This window comes from Vipera ursinii (assembly GCF_947247035.1).
Source record: "Vipera ursinii genome assembly, chromosome: 4".
In the NCBI taxonomy this organism is placed as follows: domain Eukaryota; kingdom Metazoa; phylum Chordata; class Lepidosauria; order Squamata; family Viperidae; genus Vipera; species Vipera ursinii.
The window spans coordinates 55,120,545-55,148,509 of NC_139514.1; the positions used below are offsets into that span (position 1 = coordinate 55,120,545).

Genomic DNA, 27,965 nt, shown 5'->3' on the forward strand with positions numbered 1-27,965 from the left:
GGGACCATAGCTCAGTAAGGGGAAACAGTACAGACAACATTAGGCCAGAAAGCGGTGTAGAGGTTGGGCAAGATGACACATTCCCTAATGCCCAACAACAACAATTCAGTCCAATTGAGTGGGAAATACCCCTGCGAAGTAGGCCAGTGACCACTGAATCCCAAACACAACCTAATACACAAGGCAGTACATCTGAAGCCAGTAACCCAGAGCCCAGGTCTAGTAGTAACCAGCATAGTAACCAGCAGCCAAGCAGTCAACCAGGAAGAAGGGTCCCTAATAGCCAAAGTAACAGATACCCGTCCAGAATACATAGGCCACCAAAATACCTAATGGATTTTGTAAAGAAATGACACCAACTGGGGGGTAAGGGGTGTTGTGTATGTAAATAGTTAGCAATAAGCCATGGAAGAGATTGCAAACACAGTGCTGCTGTGCAAGGTTTAAAGCGGGAAAATAAGGTGCAATCATTGGACGCCACAACCAAGGAGCGGGAAAACAGACTGTTTGTATTGGTTACAGTTCAAACGCTTTCTCTATAAAAGGGTTGCAACATTTGACAGTTGACAGTTGACTTTGTGTATTCAATAAACTCGTTCAGTGTTAACCACTCTGAGTCCTCGTCAATTCGAACCAAACATCCACATTTCTTATTATTTAATCATTTGGCTTATTTACCTTTAGCAGTTTTAAAAATATTTGAAAAAAAAAATACTAAACACGCGCAAAGCAAAGAACGAAGTCGTTCATTGCTAACCCTTTTGAGAGAAAGGAATATCATTGGAGCTGAGGTCTCGAAAAAGGAAAAAAAAAGTGGTTCTTCGGTTTCGTTTTTTTTTTCCCTTCCCCGCAATTCTCGGAAAATGATTCCAATTACAGTAGTTGTCGGAAACGAAACTCGCTCTTGAAGGGAGCGAGCGCGCGCGCTGCTTTTCAGGAAACGGAAAGTTCTCGGCATTGTGGATTACTTTCGTTTCCGGAGTAAGTTTCGATTTCTCGTGGAAAAAGAAACTGAACGGGATGGAGTCGACGCTGCGCTGCGGATACCGCAGTCTTTGCCGGAACTGCGGTGGGAAGAGGATCGTTTTCTCCGACGCTCCCGGCTCCGAGCTTGAAAGGTAAGAGCAGGGGTCTTCAAACTTGGCCCTTTTATGACTTGTGGACTTCAACTCCCAGAATTCCTCAGCCAGCAAAGCTGGCTGAGGAATTCTAGGAGTTGAAATCCACAAGTCATAAAAGGGCCAAGTTTGAAGACCCCTGCGTAAGAGCGTCCCGCGTGAAAAGGGATTTCAAACTTGTTGAGATCCTCCTCCTCGTTCCGGGCGGAATCTACTTCGTTTCAGCGAAGGGAATTGAATAAAACTGCCGGAGGACCCCCTAATTATCTAAGTAATTTGTGGGCAAGGGAAGGGGGTCCGACATAATATGCCTCGAATCATTTGAAGAAGAAGAAGGGAAGGAAAATTGCCGGGTTTCCCCCACTGATGATGAGCCTCCGGAACAAGCCTGACATCCCAACTGTCAATCGCTGACTTCGCAGATTGAAGAAAGGACTCCTGTGCAAGCCACGTGTCTTGTAAAACCACGGTTTGCTTAATAACCCAGAATACTTGATCTCATTGAACAAGCTAAGGTAGAAGCGTGGATCAAAAGTCCCAGGGACACTGCATAGTTAAATGTGTGAACCTTCTTGTAAGCCTACAAGAATTTCTGCTTGAAAGCAGCAAAGGAACTTTTGGAGTGGAGGGAATTGCAGCAAATAAAATTAATTTAGCGGGAAGGCAGGGATTCAAGCCCTTTGAAATAAATGGCATAATCTCATATAAATTGCCTGCTTGAGGTTGCTTGTCCCACCATTAAATGACATTTAATTGAATGTAAGAAGGGGAGGATGTCAGTAGGACCAATGGTTTGGAGGTGTTCCTTTCAGCATTTTTAAAGACACTCTTTAAGGGCTCCTTGAGAACTTGTGTTGCTGGCTTGTAGCTGCTTATTTCAACAAAGATGTTTTTGCTGAAGAGAGTTTTTAAAGCTATCCAGACAACAGGTTAGCACCAGACCTTTTATTTTTTTGTAGCTTGAGGCAATGGAAAATTTATGCCACAATTATTGACAGGTGTTTTTTTAATGCTTTGATTGTGCATTTACTCTGCTAGCATACTTCCTAAATTATCATTACCTAGTGATAAAAGCAATTAAAAGTGGACATCAAAACTACAGAATCCTAAGGATCAGGTGAGGATGTCACTGATATTATTGCCAAATGTGTCTGCATCTTTATGAGCTAACAATGTTTTTATTCCAGAACATATTTGGCAGCATGGACACTACAAAGTCTGCCATGAAGAAAAACAATACTTATTCGGAGTATTCTCCAAATAGAAGGATGAAAAAGGTATGCTATGCCATATATCCAGATTATATTTTATGTTGTCAATTAGGCATGAAATCTGGCTGAGTGATTTTGGGGCAGTCTTTCTCACTCATCCCAACCCACTTCACCTGATGACAGTTGTCATGGGGAAAATGAGAGCATTACAGTGAGGGAAAAATTATTTGATCCCCTGCTGATTTTGGACATTTGCCCACTGACAAAGAAATGATCAGTCTATAATTTTAATGATAGGTTTATTTTAACAGTGAGAGACAGAATAACAACAACAAAAATCCAAAAAAACGCATTTCAAAAAAGTTATAAACTGATTTGCAATTTTAATGAGTGAAATAAGTATTTGGCCCCTTTGCAAAACATGACTTAGTGCTTGGTGGCAAAACTCTTCTTGGCAATGACAGAGGCCAGACCTTTCTTGTAGTTGGCCACCAGGTTTGCACACATCTCAGGAGGGATTTTGTCCCACTCCTCTTTGCAGATCTCTCCAAGTCATTAAGGTTTCGAGGCTGACATTTGGCAGCTCGAACCTTCAGCTCCCTCCACAGATTTTCTATGGGGTTAAAGTCTGGAGACTGGCTAGGCCACTCCAGGACCTTAATGTGCTTCTTCTTGAGCCACTTCTTTGTTGCTTTGGCCATGTGTTTTGGGTCATTGCCATGCTGGAATACCCATCCACCTATTTTCAATGCCCTGGCTGAAGGAAGGAGATTCTCACCCAAGATTTGATGGTACAAGGCCCTGTCCATCGTCCCTTTGATGCGGTGAGTTTGCCCTGTCCCTCTAGCAGAAAAACACCCCCAAAGCATAATGTTTCCACCTTCATATTTGACGGTGGGAATGGTGTTTTTGGGGTCATAGTCAGCGTTCTTCCTTCTCCAAACACAGCGATTTGAGTTGATGCCAAAAAGTTGATTATGATCTCATCTGACCACAACACTTTCACCCAGTTCTCTGAATCATTCAGATGTTCATTGGCAAACTTCAGACAGGACTGTACATGGACTTTCTTGAGCAGGGGGACCTTGATTCAGGACTGTAGTGTGTTACCAATTGTTTTCTTGGTGACTATGGTCTCAGCTGCCTTGAGATCATTGACAAGATCCTCCCATGCAAAGCATGCTGACGGCAATCACATCACCATGGGATGCTGCAATGATGGAAATGATTGGCCCCAAAGTTGTGATTTTTTTCCCCACTGCCGTAACTTTGAAGAATTGTTGCCCAAGGCAGTCAGAATGCGAGGACTGTCTACCTACCAGTATTTTCTCATTCACCAGCTTAAACTTCCTAAAACAGTTTTTAGGAATGTGTACATCAACTGAATTGACAGGAATTATTTTTATGAAGCAAACTAAGGTGCAATCTTGCATATCTTTTTTTTTTTAAAAAAAAAGTTCTCTACCTCTTCTGTATTAACAATTCTTTTTTCATGGGAAGTACAATTCCAGCTCATTTGGGATGAGATTTCCAAATTAAAGAAGAGCTAATTCCAAGATCAGTAGAGGAGGCAACTTGGTATTTTGTTTTGTTTCCTTAGAAGGCAGAAAATCATTTGTGCAGCCAGTATGAAGAGAAGGTCCGCCCCTGTATTGACCTCATTGATTCACTGAGGGCCCTTGGAGTGGAAAAGGACTTGGCGTTGCCAGCAATTGCTGTGATTGGAGATCAGAGCTCTGGAAAAAGTTCAGTTCTAGAGGCCTTGTCTGGAGTTGCCCTTCCTAGAGGCAGTGGTGAGAATTTTCCCAAAGTCTTTCTTCTTTGAATATCAAACAGATTTCCCCAACCGGTAGAATTCAGATACGTTGGCCTACAAGTCTTATTATTGTACCAGGGGAAATGGGGTTTATAGTTCATCTTGAGAACCTCCTGCCATAGACAGGTTTTCAGTTGGAATGAAGCTTTTGAGAGATGCTCGGTTAGCTTTCTGAATTTCAGGAGCCTAGAACAAATGTGAACTACCATATTTTTCTAATCAAAACATGTAAATCAGGCCATTCTCTACTTATTTTCCTTCTTATATGCAGATTGGCTTCCACTGAATCCAATCAGTATATGCTAATTTTCCAAACTGGATGGCTTCGGTGTGTATTTAAAAAAACAACAACCCGCTGTAATCATATCCAAAGACAGTTACTACCTAGCACACGGGTCGGCAGCCCGCGGCTCCGGAGCCACATGCGGCTCTTTGAGCCGTCTCCTGCGGCTCCCAGTCGCCCGGTGTGCATGCACCTCTTGGAACGGGCAGTGGTGCGCGCGCACCTCTCCAAACCTTTGGAGAGGTGCGCGCACACCTCCACCTGAACGGGCAGTGGCACCGCTCGTTGGGAAAGCTGCCACGGCCTGTTTGCACAGCTGTCGCATTCGTCCATGTTTGGCGAGCACGGCTGGTCTCCAAACGAGCGGCGGCGGTTTGGAGAGTGCGTGCGCACCTCTCCAAACCACCGCCGTCTCGTTCGGAGGTCTGCGCTCGTCAAACATGAACGAACGCGGCAGGTCTCCAAATGGGACGGCGGCGGTTTGGAGAGGTGTGCGCGCACTCTCCAAACCGCCGCCGTCCCATTTGCACAGCTGCCGCGTTCGTCCATGTTTGATGAGCGTGGCAGGTCTCCCAACGGGCGGTGGCGGTTTGGAGAGGTGCGTGCGCACCTCTCCAAACCACCGCCGTCCCGTTTGCGCAGCTGCCGCATTCGTCCATGTTTGACGAGCACGGCAGGTCTCCGAACGGGACGGCGGCGGTTTGGAGAGGTGTGCGCGCACCTCTCCAAACCGCCACCGTCCTGTTCGGAGGTCTGCGCTCGTCAAACATGAACGAACGCGGCAGGTCTCCAAATGGGACGGCGGCGGTTTGGAGAGGTGCGCACGCACTCTCCAAACTGCTACCGTCCTCTGCACAGCTGCTGCGTTCGTGTTTCTTTCAAACGCGGAGGAATGCAGCAGCTCTGCAAACGGGGCAGCGGCGGTTTAGAGAGCTGCGCAGCTCCCCAAACCTCCGCTTCCACATTTGAAGAGCTGCTGCATTCATCAAATGCAGAGGTTTGGAAGTCCCGGGAGAGGGGGAGGGTGCTCGGGTGGCTCCGGCGGTGCCTGGGCTGAAGGCGCCGCCGCAACCCAGTGTCCATCGCCTGCGAGTCCGTCTCTCCCCCCGCGTAAGCTGGCGGCACTGGGCAGCGACAGGTGCGTGCAGCTCAGGATGCGGTGCATGCGTAGGGGGTGATGTATTTTTTGCTTATTTTGCGCATGCACATGCGTGCCCACATGCGCGCACACATTTTGCGGCTTCCACTTTTTTGTGTGTATGACGGAACCGGTTCCGAGTGGCTCTTTTGCTGTTTCGGGTTGCTGACCCCTGACCTAGCACATAGCTGAGTGGCATTCAGAATAGATTTAAATTTTAAAATTTAAAGTAGACTTAAAATCCACAACTATGCAAAACACCCCCCCCCCCCAGAAACCAAGAAATGGACAGTACGGTATTTACTTCTTGTTTTTATTTCTGCTTCTCTTCTTGATTATGCTGTTAAGTATCTAATAAAATAGATATCTATAAAATTAAGAAAAATGTTTTAACATTGCAGGGATTGTTACCAGATGCCCCTTGGAGCTCAAGATGAAAAAAAATAATAATACAAAGGAATGGAAGGGGAAAATGGTGTATCTGGAAACAGAGGTGGAACTGAAAGATCCATCAGAGGTGGAAGCTGCAGTTAGGAGAGGTAACATTCAGTGACAATAATAAGGGGTTTTGTTTTCCTTAAAATGATCAGTGTAGAATTCTAGCTTACAATAGTTCTGTAATTGTAGTGAAGGATAGAAGTTGAATGAAGGTCTACACTAGTAGGTTATAGTAGTTTCATTTCAAAACATGTATTTGATATTTGATTTTTTTATTCCCTTGATTTTTAATCTAAATATTCGATCAAGCTTGCTGCTGTTAGAAATTTCAAATTGTATTCCTATTGCAGGAAACAAGCCTGTTGAAAAATATATGCTAGTCTGTTTTCTTCATAGGTCTTTCTAAAACAAATGGTGGTTTGATAAAAACTGCTCTGTATAAGGAGTTTCCTATAACTGAGTCTGCTGTTTTTGTTTTGCCTCACACAATATAGCCCAGAATGCAATAGCTGGCGAAGGACTGGGTATAAGTAACAAATTAATTACCCTGGAAATTAGTTCTCCAGATGTTCCAGATCTCACCTTAATTGATCTTCCAGGAATTACAAGAGTGGCTGTGGGTAATCAACCACAAGACATTGGCAGTCAGGTAAAACAAAAAGGATTTTGTAGAATGATAGGTATCTGATTGTCAACTGAATAATTAATTATCAGCTGTTTACTGCTCCTTTCTGCTAGGAAAGATCTTTACACATTTCAGGAGGGAGATGTACAGTTGGACCTCCATTAATGACTGCCTCATTTAGTGACCGTTTGAAGTTGCAATGGTGTAAAACATAGCTTTGCTACAGATACATTTATTGCAGCATCCTGCAGTTATGTGATCACTGTTTGTGTGCTTTGCAACTGGCTTATGACAAGCAGAGTTGAGTTAAGAGAGATGCAGAAGTAAAATAATTGTGTTCATGAGATGTTTCACTTGGGGACTGTGGCACTTCACTTAATGACCAGATCAGAATTAAGGTTTTAAGGTGATCGTGATCACACGAGCTTCTGCTTAGTGATGGCGGCACTTACTGACCGAGTTGCCTGTCCCAATTGTCGTCCCTAAGCGAGGACTACTATATCTATAGAATTTCTCTCTCCTTTAGTTGATCTTTAATTCAGTAAATGCATTCCAGAAATTCTGTTGAGCTCATGCTGTCTATTTAATGCATCTTGGAATGCCAGTGGAACTGAATAATATCCCCAACCTAGTAATCGGGATATCCAGATGTATGGAAAACCCTACCGTGTCCGCCTGCTTATGCTTCTTGCTCTTGAATATATAAGGCTCCGGGCAGAGGATCCTTGATATCTGGATAAAATGGACAGGCACATTGTTGCTCCTTCATGGATATTGAATGCTCCACATAGAAGCAGCATCTGTGAAACAGAATTTGGGGGTGAGGTAGGGGTTAAAGTAAGTTGCAGATTATGTACTATACGTTACAGTACTGAAATTTTATGTATAGTTATGGTAGCCTTGATAGAATAAATTATTTGTTCTTTCCAGTTTCTTTGAAAATAATTTTATCCTCTACCCATGCCTGACATACAATTTAATTACAGGTCATGAAATTAATTCAAAGTTATATTACCAAACAAGAAACCATAAATTTGGTTGTGGTTCCAAGTAATGTTGATATTGCTACTACAGAGGCATTGAAAATGGCTCAAACAGTAGATCCCGAAGGAGAGAGAACGCTTGGTAAGTTAATGAGATCGTTAAAAGATTTCTTTCTGCTCACGGAATAGGATACTATTGTAAATGATTTGTTATTAAAAATGTAAAGCTTTTTTTTTTTAAAAAAAAAAGTTGTTGGAAGCCTGATTTTATTAAATTTCCAGTTATTAATGCAGTTGTATATTTCAAATATTCTCACGCAGATTATCCTGAAATTGCATTCATTTGTTTAGTGAATGAAGTTCATTTTTTGTTTTATCTATTTAAAACATTTATATAGCTGCCTCCATATAACCAGTTCTGGGTGCCTCCCAGTTAAAGGTTAAAACATCACAAAAGCATATTAAAATTATAAAAACTAAACACATTAAAAACAACAAAAAAACTGGCGCTTAATCATACCTCTGAAATGCAGTCACCTCCTCTTATCCCAGCACTGCCATGGAAAAGATACACTTCCAAGCTCCCACAAGATGGCAATATTTATGGGAAGGGATTAGGAGCATGCCTACCCTATTTGACCTGGTAGAACAGGTAGATATCATCAGGGAAAGGTGGCCTTCCAGATAACCTGGCCCTGTGCAATGTAGGGTGCTAAAGGTAATGACCAGCATTTTGAATTGCTTCTGGAAAGAAAATAGAGGTCAGTGGAGCTAACAGAACAAAGGTGTTATATGAGCAAACCTGCCTCCCCCTTACTCTGTGCTGCTACATGGGTAGCTGTTTTCTGAGTAGTACAAGAAGTTATGACGGCATTGAAAAGGATGACTTATAACCACTTCTCACATTTATGACTATTTCAGTGTCCACACAGTCATGTGATCAAAATTCAGACACTTGTCAACTGGCATCTATTTACAACAGTTGCAGTGCGGGGGGTGGGGTTATATGATCGGTATTTGCAACCATCCCAGCCAGCTTCCAACGTGCAAAGTCAATGGGGGGAAACCAGATTCACTTAACAACCATTTACGAGTGGTGAAAGGATAACAGCAGGTATTTCTAGAGGGCAAAAAGTACTGTGGTGCTTAAAAGTTTGTGAACCCCTTTTTAATTTTCAACATCTCTGCATACAGGAAGTCCTTGACTTATAGCTGCTCATTTAATGACCGTTCAAAGTCACAGTGGCCTCAGAGATGGTGCTTTACAGCCCGTAAAGCTACTTGGAAAGCCCACTTCTTCAACCCCAGCAGTGAGGAGAGATAAATAGCTACCTGGCGGGGTGCAGGTTTAGGGAGACTCATTTTTCCAGACTGAATGTGATTCAGGAATGAGCTAGCCTTCATTGGATTAAGTTCCAGCCTTTCTCAAGAAAATGAGCATGTCTTTCTTTTCCGTCAATTATTTCATAGGTATTCTAACCAAGCCTGATTTGATTGACAAAGGAACTGAGAATGAGACCGTTGATATTGTCCGGAATCAAAAAGTGCACCTGAAAAAAGGATACATGATTGTTAAATGTCGTGGTCAGAGCGACCTCACTGATAAACTCAGCTTGGAGGATGCAATCAAGAGAGAGAGAGAATTTTTTGAAGAGCACAATTTTTTCAGGTAGTATTTAGAAATAATTCCTGAACGTTGTTTTGCAAAATGTGCTCCTTAATCCATCATAGTTTGTGAGTGTCTCTATATGCATATAAACTAAAGACCGATGAAGTTTCATCTGTGAACTGAGCAGTGTTGTGATTCAGCGTCAGCCTGTGATACAGGCAGCTGAGTCTGATGATTCTGAAGAGGAGGAGGAGGGGTTTGGAGAGCCTTTGGTGTCGGAGGCTCTGATGCACTGCAGGAGTCTCAGCCTGGCCCCTCCCGTCATGTTCCTCATCAGACTCAGCCGTGTGAGCATGAGGTATTGGATGTAGATGATTCACAGCTGGATCTATTCAGGGACGCTAGGAGCAGGAGGCAGTCCAGTAGAGTAGAACAGAGAAAGGCAATGAGGCAACTCGGTGAGAGGAGGAGAAGGCAATGAGAAGCCACGCCTTGGGGCTGCTGATAAAAGGGGAAGGTGTGGGAGGTGCTGGTTGCTGAAGGCAACCGTTTGAAGATCTTCTGCTAGAGTCCTGGTCTGTTATTCCTGTTTAACTCTTGTTTGAACTTTTGATTGCTTTGTAAATAAATTTGGTTGGGTTTTTCCAGCCTGTTGACTATAAAAAGGGGTTGTCCCTGACATTCAAACAGGGCCGGTCGTAGGCTGGAACAGAACAGGCAGAGATATTTTTCTCTCATGCGCTTAGCACTTCTAATTAGTAAATGATGCTCACTCCCCACTTTGTTTCAAATTACCACTAAATTATTTGAGCTCATGGCTTAACCTACAGAGCATATAATTCCAGTCCACCTGAAAGACATTGAGGAATGCTGAGATGATACAAATGATAACTTCAATATTATTGAGTAACTCTTGAATTTTATTCACTCTGATCTCCCCCAGTTGTCTTTTGGAAGAAGGCAAAGCTACCATCCCACTTCTGGCAGAAAAGCTTACACAAGAGCTCACTGAACACATTCAGGTAAGGAACTCTCAGTTCATTCGAGGTTGAAGAGGAAAAATATCATTGTGTTGTGTTACATGTGCAATTTCACACCATGGTTCTGATTGTGCTGTATTGAGATGCATGTATCAGAATCCCAATTAGCTCTCTTTGTAGAAAGGATGAAGCATTTGGTGGGCAAATTTGCATCCTATTCAAGCTGCACTCCTAAGACAATACATTATGGCTATATATCCATGCATATTTCTATCCTTAGGCATCTAATTCATATTGTAAGAAAGATTCCTAGGACCAGGCTTGTGTGTGTGTGTGTGTGAATGTTATATCGCTTGGCAGCTGCTAAAATTGATAGCTTCCTACTTCAAAATGTCAGATGAATGTTTCTGTCAATCCACAATATTTAAAATTTCTGAATTGCATAGAATTATAGCTTTACACCTTTCCCTTAGTTAATTTTGTTTTTGTTGCAGAAATCACTGCCAGCTTTAGAAAAGCAAATAGAAATCAGCCTTGAGGAAATTCATGAAAGACTTCAGAAGTATGGTGAAGGTGTTCCTGAATCCTTAGAGGAGAAGAAATATTTTTTTGTGCAAGTAAGATTGATTATATATTAAAAAATAAAGGCAGATGTGAGTTTGTACCTAACCTGGTCATGAAACAAATTGTATCCTTGTTAATCATTCAGTATTGTTGCTAGGCACTTACTGTTGTGTAATGTGTATAAAATGGCCAAAGTACCCAACAATATCATCAGGAGCTTGTCGCTATATTGGGCAGACTGAAATACTTGCTGTTCTCTCCTAGTCTGCCTGAGTACTGCTCAACTGCTTACTTGCGAGGAAAACCCCTTTGCATTGAACAAGGCAGGACTTCGTAAGAAAATAAACCCCTTTTATTTTGACACAGCTTTTATGGAACAAACTCCAACCAGTCCTTTAGCTGTAGAAACAAACAAGATCAGTCTATGAGTTCTCAGCAGGAAAACTCAAGGTTCAAGTCACTCAAACATGCAGAAATCCAACATACCTGGTTAAATATCCAAGAATCCCGAGGCAAGAAATCTCAACAATAGAAGCATGAAGCGGTAGCATGAACAGTTGCCTTTGGCAACAAGCCCCTCCTACGTCTCTCCTCTTTATAGTCCTGCCAGGGCGTGGCTTCTTAAGAGTCTTATTTTTCCTGGGAGAGCCGCCCCACCGCCCTCCGTTGTCCTGCATGCTTCTCTGCACATCCGCACATCTGGAACAGGTCCCAGCTGTTCCTCTCTTCACTCAGTTCAGTCCCCCAAACCAGCTGTCTCTCTGCCTGAGCATGAGTAGATGGGCCCAGGGTCACATCTAGCTCTGTGTCTTCTTGCTCCTCAGACTGCGATGTGAACGCAGGCACCCTTTTCCCCTCATCTGACACTGCTGCCAGATCCACTGGCAGGCGAGGATTCACAACGCTTGCATATTTATTTTCTGTTATTGGTTTGCTCTTGGCTTTGAAGGGTGATAGGAATTTGGGGGAGGGGGCAATAGGGTCGTGGAACTTAGGAATTAGTGGCAGCTGAGTACAGGGAAACAAGCCCAAACCACAATTGAAGAACTGCAAAATGGCTGCTTATTCTTGTCCATCTGCATTTACTCTTCTTTATTCTGTACTTCACTCTTTTCTGAAAGATTTCATAAACTTTGACATTAATTGTCCATAAAAAAGACATCTTAGAATCCATTCAAATATTTATATATATATATATATATATATATATATATATATATATATATATATATATATATATATATATATATATATATATATATATATATATATATATATATATATATATTTAGAGGGAGAGAGAGAGTTTTAAAAACAAAAGTAAAAACTAATACTAATATAGAGTAAGGAAGGGGGGGAAAATCAGAGGATAAGCTAAAAATGTTGGATACTGCCTCCCTTTGGTGATGGTTAAATCACCATTTTTCTCACCAGAAGCAATAAACTGGGGGGTGGGGCGGCATTTTCCTCTTCCAGATTTAAGGATGAAACATGTAATCAATCCTGCCCTCCGGACTGTCATTCATGAACGTATTATGGAAATGGAGGTTTCCCCAATCAGCTGATGACTTGAATCACAGGGAGGTGACTTCTGATTCATCTTTGCTGATTAATAAAGAGAGCTGGGGATTTAGAGATGATAGAAAATGTGGTCTAATGTGAAATGAAGAAGTATCTGGTTGCGCTGTAGGAGACAGTGATGAATCGTTAATGAAGCCGCTTTTTGACTTTTTTGCAAGAAAATCAAATGCAATTTTGTTTTAGAATTCTGTGGAATTATAGAAGTAAGGTAGACATTCTTAGTTTTGGGGATATAAGTTGGGCACGTTTTTTATCTACTGTATATTCGTGCGAGAAAAGATTGGAAGCCATTTTTTCTTTTTTCTTTCTTTTTTCCCCCAGTTTTATTTTGCTTGTTCCCTGATTCTTTTTTCTACTTTCTTTTTCTTGTTTGTTTCCTTTTATGGATGTTTTTGAAACATAATAAAATCATAAATACAAAAGTTAGTGCTAAAAATGCAAACAAAACAAAATCTACCCTCAGCAATGCTCACAAACCCCCAACTTACCCCCAATCACCACTTACCTGCTTGCCAGCCTTAAAGCAAACCATCTGGGACTTCTCCAGCTATTCTAATTCCTTCGGGACTGATCTTTCAGAATGTTATATCCAGGTTTTTATATTTAGAGGTTCCTGGAAATTGCATGGAGACTAACTATCCTTCTGGAACACGTAGCTTGTATTATCAGTTTAGCTGGTAATCTTATTTTTGAAATTACATTATTTTGCTTTTTTCCAGAAAATCAACGCTTTTAATGAGGACCTCTTAAAAATTGTACATGGAGAAGAGGATATAAAATGTTCAAAGAGCAAAAGGACAGTTACACATATTCGAGAGGCATTTAATGAATGGCAAGATGAAATTAATAACAACGCTATAGGTAAACTCAATTCAGTTATAAAGAAATTACATCTGTGTTGATCCATGGGAAAAAATTCACAGCTCATACCTTTACTGGGAGCAACCAAAATTACATAAAAGAATATATAGCTTTGAGTTTAAAGAACTGTTAAATGCTAAACAGATTAGTTTGTTTTTGAATGGGAGACTCCAGGATACACACTAGAAAAGGAAGTCAGAAACGTTTCCATGCAGTTGCCAAAAAAACTATATGGAAGTATTTGCATGCTAATTAGGAAATGAGCATGGGTCAAGTAAGTCACTACCTTTTTTGTTTTTTTTTACTTGTAGAAATATCTCAGTCAGAACAAAGTGGGTACTCAAACGGCAGGTACACAACATCAACAGGTACCAATATTGCAACTACAAATGTGGGGATTGGTTGATAATCCTAACACTGACTGTGGGAAGGTCCCACAAGCTTTATATCATATTGCAATGTATTTTGCCCCCTCTGAAGGTTCCCTGTATCCCTGCAAGAACTACATCTTGACGATACTGCTGTACAATAGCTAAACCAGGGGTCTTCAAACGTGGCCCTTTTATGACTTGTGGACTTCAACTTTTATGACTTGTGGACTTCAACTCCCAGAATTCCTCAGCCACCGCATGCTGGCTGAGGAATTCTGGGAGTTGAAATCCAGAAGTCATAAAAGGGCCAAGTTTGAAGACCCCTGAGCTAAACGATTTAGTTATCCAGCCTTGGGCGTAGCCAGTCTAGTAATTGCTCATACATAATTTAATTTTATTCATTATTTGTATTGTACATTTTTAAAATGTAGCCATGCCTCAGCATTCAACTGCTTCAGGACTCATCAGATTCAGTATTCGATGTGTTTTGAAGGAGAGATCTTGTCCCAGTAGTTGTCTTCCTCCCAGTAATTGACGTGCGAGGAAGAACTTGCTGACATCGGCTCACCCATGACTCACTATTTCTTCCAGGAGATATAGTGGGTCACATGGTTTTCTTGGCCCCCATTGGTTTCACCATTTGTCGCATCTTCCAGAATGAATTACCGACAGGTACTGAGGTACCACTGTAATTCACAGCTGTGGTGTTTTATATTTTGATAATCATTTATACGCTGTTTTGTGAATTTTATGCATTAATGATGTATTCTGTTATACCGTACGACATACATAAATAAAAGCAGAAAGGGACATTCCCTTTCTAGCCATAGATGAAGTATATATAGATAAGAGAAACAAGAAAGCCATTTTAAAACCCTGTGCATATTATGGCCAGAGCTTTATTAACTGTCCAAATACTTTTTGAACGTTAACATCCAGCATCTTCTCCAAGACAATTGCCAAAAATTGCTCTGGTACAGAATACTGCGGCCAGATTGCTGGCACGTGAATCCAGCTATTGCACTATAACACCAATTTTTGCAATGCCCAATACTGTTGCCAATAAGATCCTAAGCCCAGCTGAAAGTACAAGTCACTTATAAAGCCTGTATCATGCAGCTGTGTTAAATTAGGGTGTTTAGAATTACTCTGTTCTGTAAGAAAGGACATGAACTAGGATACAGTTTTTCCTGGGGCTGTCTGAAATTTGTGGAAGGTATTGGTCCAGAAACTTACCTAATTCCTTTGGTGCTGGAGTTCCGTAAATCAACAGAGGCTTCTTTGTCATTGGTATTTGATATTCAGAGATGGGGAAGTTGCTGTGGGATAAGCTTTGGTTTTTATACATTGGATTGTTTGGGTTGAATCTGTGGGATGTTTAGTATTGTATAGACATGATAGTTTACACTGATACTTTAGATTTTAGAATTGATCCTGTGAGTGATACAGTGTTTGTAAAATAAAGTAGAAAAATATTTTGCAGTATATAATTTTACATGTGGAGGAACTCAGAATTTTGAACATATATCCCGTGGCAGAGAACTTCCAGGGTTTGTCAATTTCAAAGTCTTTGAGGACACCATCAAATGGCAAATTAAGAAACTAGAATATCCAGCAATTGCAGTGTTGAAAGAAGTTGCAGGTAAGTTCTAATTTTCATGTTCTCATTTCCATGAAATACTTTTGTGAATGACTAAGAATATTTTGCCCAGTAGTTGCAGTTTAATGGAAAAATGTAGGATTTGCATAAGCCCTACTGAATATGGTGATGGAAAGTCCTAGAAAAATGTATAATTTTATGAAGGGCTTTTGTGCTTCTTGGGTTGGCAGTTGCATGGGCTATGTCTGTTACATAAAGTCTCCCTGTTGCACTGATGGAAAGGCTGTTCCAACAATGCTGAAAGTTTCCGCTGACAGGTGCAGTGCCCCACAAAACTCCCCCTTTTATTATGTCTTTGTTCTAATGGAGGAATAGCTCACCTCAAGCTTTCAGTAAAAGGAGCACTGGAGTCTTTTAAGAATGAACACCAACCATGTCTGTTGCCTCTACAGGTAATCCTTGATCTTTAGCAATGATTCAAGGTTACAACAAAACCCCAAAAGGTTCTTACAATCCAGTCCCAAAGTTACGTCTGTTGCAGCACCTGTGTGGTCATTCACTTTTAGGGTATCTCAGTGAATGGGGGGAAGCCTTGGGAGGCCAGAAGCTGTTGTGCTTGTGCTGTACTAGGGCCTCCCCCTTCCCTCAGGCACCCCAGATTCCACTTAACAAATGCACTGGGGGGAGCAGGAATGGGGACCAGTTAAGTAAGGTTTACTTAAAGCCCTCTTGACTTCTTACTGTAATGAGAAGGCTCCATTAGGTCATAACTCTAGAATTACCTGTAGTTAAAAACAGTCATCTGAAGTGAACAGATGATTCCACAGAAATGCTCCCTTTCCAAAAACTGTCTCAGTCAGGCAGAAAGCCATAACCCTAACCCAAGTTATAACTGTACCGGAAAAGGAAAGGAAAAACAGATGAAAATTCCATAAAGAATTAGGGGTTACTGTATGATTTAGAGTCAGTGTTAAATTGGATATGTGTTAAAACATTTTTGAATGCTGTATTTTATGATTTTCTACAAAAGCATAACTCTTTATTCAGCATAGTTTACAGCTATACCAATCCTACAATAGTGTGTTTAATTCTATTCTGCGATATATAGATAGAGAAGATGATCAAGTCCTGGATGCTAGGCTTGAGATGGGATGGACAATAATTAAAACTGTCAACTATGGGGAAACTGGCAAATAATCAGTAAAGCCTAGTTTATTATTATTTATTATTTTTGCACATTGCAATGAGGAAAAACAGGGTTGCTGTATATAAAACAAGAGATTGCAGAAATAAAATGAGCATTCTGAAGTAAAACTGGTAAGAAAGCGCCTTCAGCCCCATCCTCTGCCTCACCAAGCCCAGTGTACCAGCGATCAATTGAAACAATGTTCCAACAAGAAAAAGCTAGCAATTTTCAAAAGGAGATGCAAGCGACATTACAAGCGATTCAAGAAGCAATTTCTTCTTACAAGGAAGATACAAGAAAAAACCATGAAGAGACAAAAGACAACCTGGATAAAATGAACCCCATAATTAACAACATAGATTCTCAACTAGAAAACTTTAAACAGATGGTCACAAAAAGAACAAAGAATTCAATAAGTAAAAGATAAGGCAGTAGAGACTGACCAAAAGTTGGCAGAACTGAAAGATGAGAACCAAAAGCTGATGCAGATTAATAGAGAATTGGAAGACTCGATCACAGTTATGGAAATGGAAAAGGCATCTTATTTCCTAAGATTTCAAAACATAATAGAGGATAAAGAAGAGAATCTTGCGGATATGATAACGGAGCAATTGGCTGAAGCACTGGAAATCGGAAAACAAGAAATGGAAGGAGAGTTAGATCAAATATTTTGAGTCAATTCAAGCTGTGTGAGAAGAAATAAAGTCCCTAGAGAGGTACGTATTAGATTTGTCAAAACATCTATAAGAGATGAGATTTTGAGAAGAGAAGAGTGAGAGATGATCCTTTGCAATACAAAGAAAAAGAGATTGTAGTCCTGAAACAGATTCCAAGGAGAATAAGAGATGTATGAAGAGAATATCAACTCTTGACTAGAAAATTAACTGAAAAAGGAGTGAATTTTAGATGGCTGATTCCAGAAGGGATTCTAATTAATTGAGATGGAAAAATGTACAGTTTGGATATGCCACATAAGGCAATGGAGTTTTATGATAATCATAGAACTTTTATGGAGTCCAGAAAGAGAAACAGAGACAGGAAGAAATGGTAACATATATTAACTGCAGCAAGAATTGTATTCGTTCAATTTTGGAAAATTGAAGATCTACCAATGGAGGAAGTTTTAATTAAAAAAAATCTTAGAGTGTGCAGAAATGGATAGATTGACATTGAAAATGAAAGAGAAGGAAGACTCAGTTTATTTTAGAACATGGGATACCTTTTAGCATTGGCTAGAAAAACAAGGTAGAGAGAAAGGAACTTAATATGTATTAACAAGATAGGAATTGAAATCCAGACAATAGCTTGCTGACAAAATATCAAGCACTTGTGTTTATAAGTGTGTGTGTGTGTGTGTGTGTGTGTGTGTGTATTTTGCAGTGACTGCCTTATACATTACTTCTAAGTGAAATTGGGATGGCTTCCTCTTTTTGCCTTGGGAAGCCTGAAGAACAGTTGATTTTGAAATCAAAGATGATGGAAAAGGATGGAAATCAAAAAACAAAGCACTAATCGAGAGGGCAAATATTAAAAATGAAAAAGCTGTGATGAAAGATAGCAAATGACCAGCTGCAAGGCTGTTGTTCCTGCACCTGCTAGTATGCCCAAAACGCATCTCTGATTATACAACAAGCCATATGACTTCTGTTCCAAAATAGCTGATAGCAAAATATTACTGATTTTGCTTGTCTTGAAATTGAGTTGGGAATTTGATTAAGCCAATGTCAGGTGACTAGTCAGGAAGATTGAGGCAGGCTTGTCAGGCCATTATGGAGCTGCTTTTAGCTACAATTGGACCTAGGATTGGGAAGACACAGGTTCAAAACCTCATTCAGTTTTTAAACATGCTGCAAGATTTTGTATCAGATGAGAACTCTCAATAGCTTAATGTGAACAGTTCTTGGTTATGACATTGGAACACTGACACAACTCAAAATAATTTAAAAATAATTTAAAATGTAAGACATATAGTTAATAAATCAATTTTACATTAAAACTATGTTGTATAAAATTGTTCAGATTTTTCCAGGGTCCTCTCTGAAACACAGACATGCTTGACATATTATATTGGATTTAAACAGAAATCTGTAGAAGAAACTTTGTTTCATGCCTTAATGTCACACACTCCTCCTGATTTTAACATACATATTTATTTAATAATATTTATTTAATAATATTTCTATACCGCCTTTCTCCCGAAGGACTCAGGGCGGTGAACAGGGCAAGAATAAAAATACAAATTACAAAAGTTAAAAATAGATTAAATAAATGCCCACATACTAAAATACATCCATAAAACCTAGTAAAATAAAAATAGCAAAACCCCCCCCCCATCCCCTCATCAGGCCAGGCCAGCTTGTTCAAAAAAGTATGTTTTTAGCTCGCGGCGAAAGGAGCGAAGGTCGGGCGCCGTCCGGAGCTCAACCGGAAGCTGGTTCCATAGCTCCGGGGCGCCCACAGAGAAGGATCTCCCCCTGGGGGCCACCAGTCGACATTCTCTGACCGGTGGCACCCTGAGGAGGCCCTCTCTGGGAACGCACAGGGCGGAGGGAAGTCGATGCCGGCAGCAGGTGTTCCCTCAGGTACTCCGGCCCCCTGCCATGTAGGGCTTTGAATACCATTACTAGTACCTTGAATCTCACCCGGAAGGCAACTGGCAACCAATGCAGCTCACGGAGCAGAGGTGTAACGTCGGAGTATTGGGAGACTCCCAACACAACTCTCGTGGCTGCATTCTGTACCAGTTGGAGCTTCCGGGTGGTCCTCAAGGGCAGCCCCATGTAGAGAGCGTTGCAGTAGTCTAGTCGAGAGGTCACGAGCACATGAGTGACCGTGCATAGATCATCCCGGCTTAGGGCCGCAACTGGCGCACCAGGTGAACCTGGGCGAAAGCCCCCCTAGTCACAGCTCCTATATGGTCTTCCAGGGTGAGCCGTGAATCTAGGAGGACTCCCAAGTTGCGAGCCCTATCTACGGGGGGTAATAATTCACCCCCCATAGTGAGAGGTGGAATGTCCGAATAAACCCGGGATGAAGGTATGCAAAGCCACTCGGTCTTGTCGGGGTTGAGCTGGAGTCTGTTCCTCCCCATCCAGACCCGAACCGCCTCCAGGCAACGGGACATCACGTTGAGGGCATCACTGGGGTGGTTTGGGGTCGAAAGGAAAAGCTGGGTATCATCAGCATACTGATGATACCCAACTCCAAAACCACGAATGATCTCACCCAGCGGTTTCATATAGATGTTGAACAGGAGAGGCGAGAGGACCGACCCCTGAGGAACTCCACAAATGAGAGACCTCACGGTCGACCTCTGCCCTCCTGCCAACACCGACTGCGAACGTCCCTGGAGATAGGAGGAGAACCACTGTAAAACCGTGCCTCCCACTCCTAATCCCCTGAGACGCCGCAGCAAGATACCATGGTCGATGGTATCGAAAGCCGCTGAGAGGTCTAACAGGACCAGAACAGAGGAATGCCCCCTGTCCCGAGCCCTCCAGAGATCATTCACCAGCGCGACCAATGCCGTCTCCGTGCTGTACCCGGGCCTGAAACCCGATTGGTACGGGTCTAGATAATCCGCTTCATCCAGGACCAGAGGGAGCTGATGCGCCACCACACTCTCAACAACCTTCGCAAGAAAGCGAAGGTTGGAGACAGGACGAAAGTTGTTCAATACAGCTGGGTCCAAGGCAGGCCTCTTGAGGAGAGGCCTCACCACCGCCTCTTTCAAGACGGCGGGGAAGCTACCCTCACTCAGAGAAGCCGATATAACTGCCTGGAACCAGCTGCGTGTCCTCTCCCGGGCTGCATAGACCAGCCAGGAAGGGCACGGGTCCAATAAACATGTGGTGGTGCTCAGCCTCCCCATGATCCTGTCCACTTCCTCCGGAGTCACATACAACTATTTCCATAGTTCAAAAGAGGTGTAAAGGCTTTAATCCCAATATCCAAGTGCTGAATGTTCTGATTATATGTTGTGTGATTGGGATCTGCCCATATTTGTTGTGATTCAGGGTCAGCCTGTGGGTTTGGCAGTTGGGTCGGACGGCTCAGAGGAGGAGGGGGGTGTTGAAGAGATTGCTGAGGGGGTTGAAGATCTTGCTGATGAGAGCCCTCAGCCAGGCCCCTCCCACCTGGTCACGACGGAGACCCAGCTGTGTGAGCCTGACGGTGTGGATGAAGATGGCCCACAGCTGGCCCTGTTCAAGGACGCCGGACGCAGGAGGCAGTCAATCAGGAGTAAACAGGAAGGCAATGGGGCACCTCAGAAGGAGGCAGAGAGAAGCCACACCCTGAACTGTATAAAAGGGGAATGCGTGGGAGGGCTGGTTTGCTGAAGGCAACCGCTTGATTAGTTCCTGTTTCATAGCTCCTGTTTCATGGTTGGTGTCTTGTTTTGCTCTGTTTTATGTTAATAAATTTGGCAGGCTTAATTCCAGCCTCTTGCCGTTTGTAAAGGGGTTGTCCCTGCCTTTTCTTCAGGGCCGGTAGCAGGCTGGTACAGAACAATATTTTTAGTTGCTCCTGTTATTAAATTGTTCCCTCTTTTTTTCTAGAACTTGTGCGGGACAAGTTTCTTCAACTTGCTGTCCAACACTTCAGTAGTTTCTGTGCTATCTGCAATGTTGCTCGGGTAATTATTAGCCGTACCGGCAATGAATTTCCAAAAGTGTAGCCATATAAGTTTAAAGTGAAAACAATAAAGCATTGTAATAAATTCATTATTTTGGAAGATTTCATGGATAACTGTCCACTTCAGATGAAATAATGCATGTGCATGTCTGACTAAGGAAAATAAAACTACGTTTATATCCTAGCACAGTTAATTTGCATTGATGGCATGATGGATGGTGTGAATTGACCTACAGATTGTAATTTGGTTCATCTTGAGTGATCTGCTCTCCAATTAGACTTATTTTCTCTTTTCAGGGCAGAGTAGAACTACAGTCTAGATTGCGCTGTGATCTGTGGGGGGAAAACCCCAAACTGTAATTTTACTAAACTGAAATTGTGCTCTAACTCATACAATTTAAATGAGCCATCAGGGATAGGATTGATATTCTTGTAATTCTCAAACCTCCTGAAAATCATTGTTCTAGGGAATTTTAACATATTTAAATAAAAGTTGGGGATTGGGAAACACAGATAAATTCTGGATGACTAACAGTGATCCACAAAACTTATAATAAAATCTCTGGAAATCAAGCAAAAAGACGAAAATCCATAAAATAATACTCAAGGAACCATATAATTGCCTCAATCTTACAAATATGCCAAACTGTTTTTTGTTCTGCAGAGCAATATTGAGGATTTAAAGCTCACGCAAGAAGATAAAGCAAAAGATATGATAGCCACTCAGTTTAAACTTGAAAATGTGGTATACTGCCAGGACACTATTTATAGTAAAGATTTTAGAACTGTAAGAGGGACAAAAATAGATTCAGTTCCTGATATACCTGGTTTTAAAGAAAAGTGCTCGGTGGAGGAACTGCTTTACCACATGACTGCCTACTATAAAGTAAGTTCAATAGTTTGTGAGTGATTTCTCTCTATTTTTAAATCCCCTTTTGTGTATCATTTATTTAGCCATTAATAGGCATAATTTAACAGTTTTTAAAAACATGTATCCTTCCCTGAGGTATATCTATGGGTCTCTATTAAATATTTCACTGAAGTAAAAAGTATCTTTTTACATTTATTAAGATATCCTTCTTTTACAAGTTTAAATGAGCAAAAACGCAAAGGTTTAATGCAAGTAGTTAGGGTGCAGTATTTGCATCATCAAATCATTAGCACAGGTCTATGTAGGGCTTGACAGGTCCATTTGAATCATATGACAGCCTTTGGACAGAAATATGTTGACATATGCTCAAAAGCACATATATATATTTACCATATGCACACACATACATATTGACAAGAACTGCTTTGCTTGGGGCCTTCTGACATTGGTGGAATGCAGCAAAGACACAGGATTTCAGCTTTGAGGTTCTCTTCAGGTTAAATTAAATTTTTAAGCCACAGTTTTTCCAAACACTAAAATAAAAAGTATATAAGTGAAGAGTAGAATTATTTGAAGCGTGGGAAATAATTCTTCCCCTCTACTCTGTTGAGACTCCACTTGGAATGCTCTATCAGTGCTGGGTACCAGAGTTCAAAAAAGACTGATAAATTAGAACAAGGTCAGAGGGGGCTACCAATACAGTGAGGTGTCTGAAAACAGAGCTCTACGAGGAACATCAAATGATATTTGGGCATGTTTACCCAACAGGAAAAAAAAGTTGAAAAAAATGTAGTAATCTTTTAATTGTCTGAAGGATTCATTTGAAGACAAGGAGCTCTATCTACAGTCTTTACATCTATGATATTGTGAGAACAATTCATGTGAGCTTGCTGGCACCAACTTTCCATTTCATGAAAGTCCATGTAAACAGAATTGCAGTGGTATTTATAGGATTTATAAATGTTTTGTGGGCCCCCTTTTACTTTCTTTTCTCTGCCCTCAGTACAGAAATATTGTTAAATATATTCCATACTTGCAATTTTGAAGCTGCAAGATAGGAGAACATTTTAGTGAGCATTTGCAAGAGATGAGTCTAACTTCCTGTTCTCTATTAAGAAGTTGAATGTGGGACAGTACAGATAGTCCTTGACTTATGACCACAACTGTGACCACAATTTCTGTTAAGTGAAGCAGTTGTTAAGTGACTCACACTCAGTTTTAGGATCTTTTTTCCCATGATTGTTAAGCAAACCACTTTAGTTGTTAAGTGAATCATGCAGTCGCTAAGTGAATTTGGTTTCCCCTATTGACTTTGCTTGACAAAAGCTAGGTGGGAAAGACACAAATGGTGATTGCATGACCCCAGGACATTACAATAATTGTAAATACATACCAATTGCCTAAATTTTGATCACATGATTGCGGGGATGCTGGGTTGGTTGTGAGGATTTTTTCAGTGCCGTTGTAACTTTGAATGGTCATTAAACAAATGGTTGTAAACCTGTATCTTCTGCCATGGGTGCTGGTGGTAGTAGGCATCTCTCAACAGAAGCAGCTTGATTTTCATTTCGTGATGGGGTACAAATTCACAGGGGACAAGGCTTTAATACAAATCTTAATACAGTGGTAGGGAGAGACTGTGGGATATCAATGTGTCTCCAGCCATTTATATTACCCTGGTATAATTTTCTTTTCCCTTAACTTTGCTTTCAGAGTGTAAAAGTCCGGCTTGGTACTCAGATTCCTATGATCATACAGTTATACTTGCTCAGGGATTTTGCTGAGAGGTTACAGAACGCAATGCTGCAGATTTTGCAAAGCGGAGATCAGCTGGAAGTTCTCTTTCATGAGGGAAAGGATGTTGTCAGTATGAGGAATTCTTTAAACGAAAGGATTGGGCGACTTCATAAAGCTCGACGACTTTTGAAACAATTCTTTATTTAAATAGGACGGCTAATATTTCTGTATAAAAGCTTCAGGTAGCAGCTCTGCTTCTGTTAAATTAGTACATTCAGGGTATTTGTAACTTATGTTTAACATTTGTAAAATTATTCAGTGATGTTCCCCAACTTAAGTAGTTCATTTAGAACCACAATTGGCAGAGAAAAGTGAAAAGAATTAGAATTTGTATTTGCTACTTTACATGCACAATATAAATCACTGTTAGTGTGGACCTTTTCCTGCTGTTGAGTCAAAATTCTGTCTGTCCATCTATACTACAACTATACTAGCATAAAGTCTGCTGTCCCCAATGCCAAACCCCTATTCTTGCCTTTATCTTCAAAACAGCAGAAAGAACCTCCTTCCCACAGTTCCAAGGTTGTAGGAGGTAAGGAATAAATCTATCTTCAGGCCATTCCCATTATCTTTACACTCCTTCTTGTGCGTAGTATATACATTGTACCGTAACCCAAGCTAAAGAAAAGATTAAGAGAGAGAGAACTAAATCATAAACTAGAGTTTCTCATACTTTTTCTTTATATAGGCAACAAATATTGGAAAGTTCTCCATGTAAATGGGAAGAGATACAGAGGTGGGGTGGGGAAAGGTATTGGTTCCATCATTCAACTTTGGAACAGCCTCCCACTTCAAATTCCAAGGGACCCACTCTTTTAGCCTTCCTGAAGGCCGTGAAGACCTGGCTCTTCCTCAAGCATTGGGTTAGGAGGAAGTTCAGCAAGGAGGTTGATGTGTCTAGTGAAAAGGGTTCTTTTCATTTTATGCTGCTTTATTCTGAGCCACCTAGGATCACTATGTAAGGCAGAGGGCCTTATTAAGTTGTTCAAATAAATAAACTATTAACCCAACCATTTAAATTATTCCTTATGCTAGTTAACCATTATGTCATTTCACATTTTTCACATTCTGGAAAATGGATTATTGCATGGGACACTGTTCTACTGTTTTAGGGACCGAGTAGCAGAAGGTAACAGATAATGCTGACCTGGGACTGAAGGGAAATTGCTGTGTCTATTACCTGAAAGGGCAGTTAGCATTTCTGTGATACAGTCTGCCACTACTCATCTCTTATATGATGACTGGTGAAACATAACCTGTTACGCATCCTGGAAGAAAATGCTACTTTAACACTGGTATAGCTAAGAATGTCTTTAACACTGACTCACTCGTGGCCTTGGGACTAAATGAAGCCAATGTCATGAGGGGAAAGCACATTGTTGAGGCATGCCTGTATTGTGGTAGGATGCAAGTGGAGAAGGCACATACGTTTTCATTTCTTTATAGTAGATATACCCACAAGGTTGCGTTCTCGTATCACAATGCATAGTCTGATTTCTAAGTTTCATAACAAAATCAAAATATAGAAGGAACAAAAATTAGAAAAAGTGCAAAGAAATGACTTTTCAGTGCAATATTGTAGGTTGCAAAAATAAGAAAAATCTCAATGTTTTCAGTGCCCTCTTCAGGTTGCTTGTGTTGTATAATGTTACCCTAGCTCTTGTACTGCTTGTACTTCTGATATCTCATTATTGCAATAACTTACTGTATGTAACAAAATTTAAACTTCATTACTGTCTTCAGACTGGTAATGAAAATCCACACAAGACAAAACATTAAACAGTCAGATTATCATTACATCTGAGAGATGTTCTTAGAAACATAATATGAATATTCCAGATCAATCTTTGTAATTTGAATTGTTATTCTAATGAGCATCTCAATAAGATCTGCAACATACTTCCACCAAGGATGTTACCTGAAATTAAACAATTTGTTACATGAAAATGAGTTTATTCTAGTGAAAAATAAAACCTGTACATTCATCTCATTTAAGGTTACATTTTGGAGTACAAAAATAAAATACAGTATGTTGAAAAAGTGGAGAATTTGAAATATGCTTTGCAATCGTGAACAGTCTGCTAGTTTGAGTGTGCAGTATCAGTGGTTTTCAACCTGTGGTCCAAGGATCCTCGGGGGGGTGTCTGTGGAGGCTTGAAAAATATTATGATTTAAATCTTAAGTCTTGGTCTATGGCCACAAAAGGGGGCTTGTGGTGAAGAAAAGGTTGAGAACCACTGGTGAATATAGTTTATCATTAGCATAGTAAAAACACAGCCATAAATAGTCAGCCTATAAAGTAGAATTAATGGTATAATGATATGGTTTATATGCTTTATATACCTGTGTAACTGTCATGTAACTTTGTAACCTGTCAGCCATACTTTGTTTCCTGTAGTAAATTGTATAAAAATAGCTGTGCCTGATTTCTGGCTTGCTGTTAGGATGTGAAACCCACAGTCACCCCCCTCTTCTGCTTTGGTAGAAAAATAAAGCTTGCTTTCCTCAATCCTGTGCGGACATTGGCTTCTTCACACTGGGTTCCCCTCCCTAGCCAGCCTTCTGACCAATACTGTTTGCTTGAATGGGAATATGCACATCTGCCCTTCAGATCTCCCAGCTGAATATGGGGAAGTTGGAGAGTAAGAAATACATACCTTGCTTTCAACCCAACATCTGTTCAAGCAAAAGAGGAATGTAATAAAAAAAACCACAGGAATTGCAAATTCTGTGGCCGGCATGTGGACTTGACAAGGGCTTGTAATGTAAATTGCAGCTGCACAGTGGCTAGAAGCAGTGCAGCTGCCTTGTAATTAGCCTTAAATAAGCCACTTCCTCGCAACCATCCCACCCTGTCCATCTGCAACCTGAGAATAATAACACTGACTGAGCAAATGGCACCAAGGGAATTTTAAGTGACAACTAAGGAGAGGACGTTTCTTTAATGAAGCTCTAGTCACAGAACATCCTCCCTGGGTAATTAAGATGTTTTTTTTATCTTTAAGGCAGAAGTTGAAAGAGCATTCAATGAAAAATAAATAAATGAGGGTGTCTTTATTGTGCTTTCTGGTTTGATATAATTTTTACCCTACTTTACTACTACCGTATCTATTTTTAAAAGTTGTTTATGTGAGCATCAAGTATAAATCATACTCGGAGGTTTTTTAAATGAGAATATAGCAAGAAGTTTCAAATTTTTATTAATACTGCTAAGCTTGTCAGCCGCCCTGAGTCTTCGGAGAAGGGCGGGATATAAATGGAATTAAAATAAATAAAATAAATAAATATTCATTCATTCTGTATAGTCTCCCTTTTCAGTCAATAACTTTGGATGGCTTACAATTATTTTAATTGTAATTATAATCAAGATAGATGATTAGATAGATTAAAATGGCTAAAAACATTTTAAAACAAAAACAAAATAATAAAAACATTCAGATTAAAAATACCAGGGGTAGGCAACCTCGGCTCTTTTATGACTCATGGACTTCAACTCCCAGAGACTCAGGAATTCTGGGAGTTGAAGTCCATGAGTCATAAAAGAGCCGAGGTTGCCTACCCATGAAATACACAGTACCTAGGAGGAAGATATTGGCCAGTTAGCAATACGGCCAGGAAATAGGAGCTTTAATACATTCAGCACTCCAAGCCTGGGAACCTAGCCAAGTTTTTAAGGCCTTATGAAAAGCTAACAAGAATGGGCCATTCTTAATTCCCCATGGGAGGATATTCCATAGAGCAGGGGCCACCGAGGAAAAAGCTCGTCTTCTGGTCCCTGCCAGTTGACACTCTTTGGCTGATGGGATCTGCAACATGCCCACTCTGGTTGAACAGGTAAGAGACTCTTGGAAAAAGGTAATCCCTCCAGTATAAGAATATATAAGAATAGCTAGACATAATAGTGAATGGCTTTGGACCCTCTAGAAGTTTTCATACCCAAGTTCCCCTTCATATACAGTATGTTGAAGATCAACCTCCTATGACATCTCAGGTAGCATCACTAGTTGCCCTACTGATTGGGAAGAGTTTCACAAGAGTTGAAATCCAAAGTGCCTCCCACCCACAAAGGCCTATTGATAATATTGTATGTGCATTTGTATGTGTATGTATATCATCCATACCAAATTTTCAGTAATGTTAATCTAGGCTTTGTTTTGGGTTTAAAAACATTTTTAAGCACTATGTTGAAACGTGTTACTTGAACCGAAGAGAGAGCATCACTTCTGTCCAGGCAGAAAGCAGAAAACTTCATACGACATGTAGGAAGCAAAGATCCAGCTCATTGATTCACTGAGAGT

General features: G+C 40.8%; 1 protein-coding gene across 2 annotated transcripts; it reads left to right on the forward strand.

Annotated features, from left to right (window-relative positions):
* Nucleotides 1-1,024: 1,024 nt before the first annotated feature.
* On the forward strand, nucleotides 1,025-26,166 carry MX1 (MX dynamin like GTPase 1). Of its 2 annotated transcripts, XM_083361441.1 has the most exons (15): nucleotides 1,025-1,118; nucleotides 2,306-2,395; nucleotides 3,930-4,122; nucleotides 5,968-6,105; nucleotides 6,499-6,653; nucleotides 7,616-7,754; nucleotides 9,083-9,281; nucleotides 10,165-10,243; nucleotides 10,696-10,818; nucleotides 13,066-13,207; nucleotides 13,519-13,575; nucleotides 15,062-15,220; nucleotides 20,924-21,000; nucleotides 21,664-21,885; nucleotides 23,584-26,166. In XM_083361441.1, the coding sequence occupies exons 2-15, from the start codon at nucleotides 2,321-2,323 to the stop codon at nucleotides 23,812-23,814; spliced, it is 1,989 nt and encodes a 662-aa protein (XP_083217567.1). In that variant the 5' UTR covers nucleotides 1,025-1,118; nucleotides 2,306-2,320; the 3' UTR covers nucleotides 23,815-26,166. The 2 variants fall into 2 exon arrangements, with proteins under 2 accessions (XP_083217567.1, XP_083217566.1); XM_083361440.1 differs by lacking the exon at nucleotides 1,025-1,118 and having other exon boundaries at nucleotides 2,096-2,395.
* The last annotated feature ends 1,799 nt before the right edge of the window (nucleotides 26,167-27,965 follow it).

What these genes read in the sequence shown, in the direction of transcription:
- MX1 (XM_083361440.1), top strand. Translation starts at nt 2,264, where the DNA reads ATGTGTCTGCATCTTTATGAGCTAACAATGTTTTTATTCCAGAACATA. An exon ending in CGAAGGAGAGAGAACGCTTG is followed by an intron (nt 7,755 to 9,082) that starts GTAAGTTAATGA and finishes ATTATTTCATAG; the next exon opens with GTATTCTAACCAAGCCTGAT. An exon ending in AGCTCACTGAACACATTCAG is followed by an intron (nt 10,244 to 10,695) that starts GTAAGGAACTCT and finishes TTTTTGTTGCAG; the next exon opens with AAATCACTGCCAGCTTTAGA.